This window comes from Canis lupus, unplaced genomic scaffold, assembly GCF_003254725.2.
Source record: "Canis lupus dingo isolate Sandy unplaced genomic scaffold, ASM325472v2 SANDYSCAFF107, whole genome shotgun sequence".
NCBI lineage: Eukaryota > Metazoa > Chordata > Mammalia > Carnivora > Canidae > Canis > Canis lupus.
The window spans coordinates 90551-97536 of record NW_026019488.1 but is presented as its reverse complement, the minus strand read 5'-3'; the positions used below and the strand labels follow the sequence as shown (position 1 = coordinate 97536).

The 6986-nt window shown below is 37.0% G+C and overlaps 1 protein-coding gene across 1 annotated transcript; it reads left to right on the top strand.

The window, feature by feature from the left end:
- Positions 1 to 5326: 5326 nt before the first annotated feature.
- Positions 5327 to 6276, top strand: LOC112674693 (olfactory receptor 6C2-like). Its single transcript, XM_049107990.1, is given in 2 exon segments — positions 5327 to 5620; positions 5623 to 6276. Coding segments are annotated over 2 exon segments (948 nt in total).
- Positions 6277 to 6986: the final 710 nt, after the last annotated feature.

Below are 6986 nucleotides of genomic sequence, written 5' to 3'. Positions count from 1 at the left end.
TCTCTCTGTGTCTTTAAATTATTTTTTTTAAAGAAAGAAAAATCTCAGGAAGTTTGAGAACAAAGAACCCTGCTTTTCTTTCCTTGTATAAGGTATTACCTTGATTGGTATGAGCGGCTCACAAAGAAATCTCTCTCTAGGAGTGGAAGGGTCATCCGTTATTTGGATATTTCAGAATTCCTTTTTGAGGTTGACTGATTCCAAACTCATGAGATTTCCATTACCCAAAGAATCTCATATATGCTCACATATACTAGGGGTGATAGAGTAACTAGTATACATCCAACTCCCAATTCATAATCACCACAAAAGAGAGCAATTTACTGTTACTATATTATTATATTCTATATCTTGGAAGTGTTAATGCAAATAAAGAGTTGAACATTGTGCTACTGATGTGTGACTGATTGATGGAAAAGGAGATAGAGAAAGGAGTACTGACAAGGCAACGAAAAGTTGAATGAAAGAGTTTTTAGAGGCCCTATGGCAGTTTCAAGGCACAGAAATGGGAGGATACCATTTCCCCTTACAAAAAGTTGGTTTATTGGTTTGTCTCTATGCTTAGGCATTTGTTTCTCTAAAAATTGGTTCTACATAGCACAAAAAAACTGGACAGCTTAATGAATTTCTAATATGTGTATTAAAAATGGGTGAAATTCATACTGAATATTAAAATACACTTCATTTATTGATTGCATGATATAAAAGGGTCATTAAGAGATAAATAGGTTTTTGGGTGTAGAAAGGGAAGTAGATTATTTAAATGAAGAAATAGGTTCTATCTTGAGTACACTCACCAGAGTTAGGGCAATTCGAATCATCCTGATGTTGCAGTGTAAGCCTGTTAATTATCATTATTGCCTAAAATTTTCTCTCCTTTAAAAAATAATAAAATGCAAATGGAGTTAAATTATACATAAGGTACATTAAATCATTCATCTAAAATTATGAATGCATGCTATGTGTCAGACTCAGTTTCTGCAATAACAAGGTATATAGCAGAGAAAGAACAAATTCCTTGTGCGTAGAGTTCATTTGTTAGTGACCTAAGTGATCCAATGACTATTCTTGAACTCCTGGAATATCTCCATCTATAGTACCTATGTGAATTGTTACTGATTTCAATTAAAACTATACAAAGTGATTCTTGAATGAATAACATCAATACTTCTTATCAGACGACGAGGGTTGAGACTAGAGATTGAGATGGGGAAGCTAAAGAAACCGTGCCACACTCTAGTTTCTTTTTAGGAGAGGAATGAATCTTCAAAAACAGTGTAAGTGATTTCAGCTTTAAAAAAGAAAGCATAAAGGGCTAGTTTCCAAGATCTATGAAGAACTTAACTTATTAAACTCAACACCAAAGAAACAAACAATCCAATCATGAAATGGGCAAAAGACATGAACAGAAATCTCACAGAAGAAGACATAGACATGGCCAACATGCACATGAGAAAATGATCTGCATCACTTGCCATCAGGGAAATACAAATCAAAACCACAATGAGATACCACCTCACACCAGTGAGAATGGGGAAATTTAACAAGGCAGGAAACCACAAATGTTGTAGAGGATGCGGAGAAACGGGGACACTCTAACTCTGTTGGTGGGAATGTGAACTGGTGAAGCCACTCTGGAAAACTGTGTGGAGGTTCCTCAAAGAGTTAAAAATAGACCTGCCCTACGACCCAGCAATTGCACTGCTGGGGATTTACCCCAAAGATGCAGATGGAATGAAACACCGGGACACCTGCCCCACGATGTTTCTAGCAGCAATGTCCACAATAGCCAAACTGTGGAAGGAGCCTTGGTGTCCATCGAAAGATGAATGGATAAAGAAGCTGTGGTCTATGTATACAATGGATTATTACTCAGCCATTAGAAACGACAAATACCCACCATTTGCTTCAACGTGGATGGAACTGGAGGGAATTATGCTGAGTGAAATAAGTCAATCGGAGAAGGACAACCATTATATGTTCTCATTCATTTGGGGAATATAAATAATAGTGAAAGGGAATAGAAGGGAGGGAGAAGAAATGGGTGGGAAATATCAGAAAGGGAGACAGAGGGATCCCTGGGTGGCGCAGCGGTTTGGCGCCTGCCTTTGGCCCAGGGCGCGATCCTGGAGACCCAGGATCGAATCCCACATCGGGCTCCCCGTGCATGGAGTCTGCTTCTCCCTCTGCCTGTGTCTCTGCCTCTCTCTCTCTGTGACTATCATAAATAAATAAATAAATAAAAAAGAGAAAAAAAAAAAAGAAAGGGAGACAGAACATGATGACTCCTAACTCTGGGAAATGAACTAGGGGTGGTGGAAGGGGAGGAGGGCGGGGGGTGGGGGTGAATGGGTGACGGGCACTGAGGGGGTACTTGACAGGATGAGCACTGGGTGTTATTCTGTATTTTGTCAAATTGAACACCAATAAAAAATAAATTCATTATTTAAAAAAATACCGAAAACAAAAAACCCAGAACAAAAAAAGCAATAAACCCAAAAAAACCAAAAACAAACAAACAAAAACTACCAAAAACCAAAAAAGGAAAAGAAAAACACAAAAAAACCCAGAACTGTAGTCTCTAAGGAATATTGAATGGGGAGCAAATTCTGGACAATGGAAAAAAAACTAAGTACCCAACAAGGAAGAGGTGCAGGAGATAGATTACTAGAAACAAATCCACAAGGAATCAATAACAACAGATGGAGAATTAAAATATTAAAGTAGAAACTAGCTCGGAAGCTAAAAAAAGAAGTCTGGAAAAGGATTTACAGTTTAGAATTTGGATTTTTACGTAGGAGTGTACTTAAAATGACGGTGCAATATGAAACAGATATAAAAAATAAGAGTGCTGAACCACCTGACCAGAATAGGCATTAAAGAATATAGATTTGTCTCAGTACATAGACCACACCTTTTTTGTTTTTGTTTTATTTTTAATTTTTGTTTTTGTTTTTAATTTTAATTTTGTTTTGTTTTAATATATGCTTTAACTTGCCAGCATATAATACAACACCCAGTGTTCATCTCATCATGTGTCCTCATGAATGCCCATCACTAAGTTACCATATGCCCCCACCCACCTGCCCCTCTGCAACCCTTTGTTTGTTTCCCAGAGTTAGGAGTTTCTCATGGTTGTCTTATTGTCTAATTTTTCACCACTCAGGTTTTTGTTTCTTTAGTTCGCATTTACATAACAACCTACTTGTGCCAGATGTAATGGAATAAAGGATATATAAAAACATAACCTCTATTTTGGAGAAGTTTATAGGAACTTAGAGGAAAAATATAAGTATACGGAAGCATACAATGTGGTCTAGAGAGTAAGCAGCAGCTGTTTATAAATAACACGGTATCATAATCTCACGTACTCTGGGAAGATGAATGAAGATTTCCCTGGAAGACTCATACCTAAGGAGAATTCTGAAGCACCAATTGCCATTAGTCAAAGATTAGCCCTTGCAGAGAAGACAACATGTGAAAAATATGAGGAATTTAAGCCCTCAATGTTTGTGGAACTTAAGTTATGAGAAAGAAAGCTAAGGAATTTGTAAGAGATGAGGTGAGCAAATAAGGAAGGCCCTGTCCATGAAGAGCCTTGCAGGCCACAAAAAAGAGACTAATCTTTATCAATAAATAGCAAACACAGGATGCCTGGGTGGCTTAGCGGTTTAGCACCTGCCTTTGGCCCCAGGTGTGATCCTGGGGTCCCGGGGTTTAGTCCCACATTGGGCTTCCTGCATGAAGCCTGCTTCTCCCACTGCCTCTCTCTCTCTCCCTCCCTCTCTCTCTCTCTCTCTCTCTCAAATAAATAAATAAATAAATAAATAAATAAATAAATAAATAAAATCTTTAAAAAATAAATAGTGAACACTAGAAGAGAAGATGGCTTGGAGAAGGACCATGATTTCATTTTGAGCTCTTAGTGTATGAAGTGTCTGTGGAACATCTAACTGATGATATAAACTTAGCAATTTTTTTTATTTGGAAAAGTTCCAGACTTTGGAATTCATCATATAAATGGCAATGAAATCAATTGCACCAAGTGAAATCTTCTTGGAGAGCATGGAGTAAGAAGAAGAACAAGGAGAAAACAAGAAAAGAGAGGTTTCAGGACAAAATATTGGGGAATAGCAATGCTTCATAGGTTAATAGAGGATGAGGAGGCCATAGGACACTAAAAAGAGATAGAATCTGGAATAGAATCAGGATTATGGTATGGAATCCATTTGAAGGGGCTATCAGGCAAAATAACTACAAAAAATATGCCAATGGCTTCAACAGTAAAAACGTTCTTATGGGTGTTAGAGCAGTAGGAGGTTGGACATGAAAATAGGGTTGCAGAGCCCTAAGACCTAAACTAAGTAGGGGTAGGATGAGAAGGTGGAAATAGTAGTATCTTTTCAAAGGAATAAAAAATGTAATCAAAGATGCATAGCCTGTGGGTCACCTTGGTTGAGCATCCACCTCTTGGTTTCAGCTCAGATCTTGATCTCAGGATTGTAAGATCAAGCCCACATGGGGCTCTGTGCTAGGCATGAAATCTGCTTCAGATTCTCTGCCTCTCCCTTAGGCTCTCCCCACAGCTTCTCAAAAAACTAGATACACAGCTCCTGGAAGACTATTTATTGATATTAAACACAGATTTCATTTCAGGGCTTTTGAGAGAAATGGAGCCACAGACAACTAAAAAGTCAGGTGTATGCATATGAAAATATTCCTTTTTTCACACAATAGATAAAATGCATATCGAACTATCCTTAAGAATAAGGAGTACAAGCAGATAATAATAAAGAGACAAGGGGGAAATCTCAGGATCCAGTGCTGTGCTTTGTTATCGTTGTTTGTTTGTATTCCAGGTAAAATGCATCTTAACCTGAAAACAATCCTCTGAAAATAACAACTGAAGAGAAGTCATGTTCTTTGTCATCTGGATATGACATATATCCAAGGTTTGTCTTGGATAAAGAACATTTAAATACACATTAAGTAACATCATTTTTTTGCTCTTATTTGTAAATCCAATCCATGTAATGAATTACAAACAATTAACATGTACATTTGTAAATTTTCAGGGGGAAAGAATGATCTGAGAAAATGTTGGATTGTTTTACATTAACATGAATCCTAAATATTTGCTCATATATGGAATATTCAAGAAGGCTAGTTGGAATAGTGGTGATATGGATTATGATGTGAAATGAGAAAATAGACTGATTTGCTTGGTTTTTGTATTCAGTGTTTTGCTACAGAATTTTAATACTGATCTTCCCACAAAAATCTCTTTTATTTTCTTAGGCTGATGGTTAGATTTCAAAAGTCAGTGATGAGAAACTATACAGCAATAACAACTTTTATCCTGCTGGGTCTGACAGACGACCCACAACTGCAAATCCTGCTCTTTATCTTTATATTTCTCACCTACATCTTGAGCGTAACAGGAAACCTGACTATTATCACCCTCACACTGGTGAACTCCCATCTTAAAACTCCTATGTACTTTTTTCTGAGAAATTTCTCCTTCTTAGAAGTGTCATTCACCACTGTCTGCATTCCTAGATTCCTGTATAGTATATCAACAGGGGACAATACTATTACCTACAATGCTTGTGCAAGTCAAATATTTTTTTTGTTATTCTCTTTGGATCAACTGAATTTTTTCTCCTGGCCGCCATGTCCTATGATCGCTATGTTGCTATCTGTAAACCACTTCATTACATGACCATCATGAGCAATAGGGTGTGTAGCTTATTAGTCTTCTGCTGTTGGGTGTCTGGCTTGATGATCATTCTCCCACCCCCTAGCTTGTGCCTCCAGCTGGAATTTTGTGACTCCAATGCCATTGATCATTTTAGCTGTGATGCAGCTCCCCTCCTGAAGATCTCATGTTCAGATACATGGATGATAGAACAAATGGTTATCCTTGTGGCTGTATTTGCACTCATTATCACCTTAGTGTGTGTATTTCTGTCCTACACATACATCATCAGGACCATTCTGAGATTCCCCTCTGTCCAACAAAGAAAAAAGGCCTTTTCCACCTGCTCATCCCACATGATTGTAGTTTCCATCACCTATGGAAGCTGCATCTTCATCTATATCAAGCCATCAGCAAAAGAAGGGATAGCCATAAATAAAGGTGTTTCGGTGCTCACTACTTCTGTTGCACCCTTGTTGAATCCCTTCATTTACACCTTAAGAAATAAGCAAGTGAAACAAGCTTTTAATGACTTCATAAAGAAGATGAAATTTCACTCAATGAAACTGAAGTTTTAATAAATCAGTGTAAAATGAAAGAAGAAGTTCCTCTAAACATTTAACAACAGCTTCTAACTTGTTTCATTGCTTTGCTTATAACTTGATCATATTAACCCTCTCAAAGACATTTAATAATACATCCTAATCTCATCTTAATTGAACTCCTTTTTCTTTCAAACCAAATTCATACATGATGTTTTCTTTCACTGTAAAACTATAACGTATAAACTATAATTGAACTTATCGCCACTTCTGACCTAATCCTTTCTTCAGTGTTCTGGGGAAGGAAGGAAAGTAATAATATTAAAACTATATAAGTGCTATAGAAGACACATTACATAGTAATAAAACCAGTTTCTTTCCCTAACCAAAGTCATCAAAATTAATGGCATAGTCGAAGACCCAAATACAATATAGAAAACAGCGAGAGCAAAGATGCATTAAAATAAATTAAACCAAATAGGGCATTCTAGGGCAGTCGAAATAATGAAAACAACAAATTGAAACAGAGATATCAATGGGAGTTTGGGAATAATCAGAATTGAAGAGATGGAAACAGCTTCACAAACGCTGATTAGATGTATTACTTATATTTATGACAGAATTTCACTTAAAAGGCATACATTTAATTTAAGACAAATGTAAACAGGGGCACCCGGGTGGTTTAGTGGGTTAAGTGTCCAAATCTTGGTTTTGGCTCAGGTCATGATCTCATGGTCATGAGATCA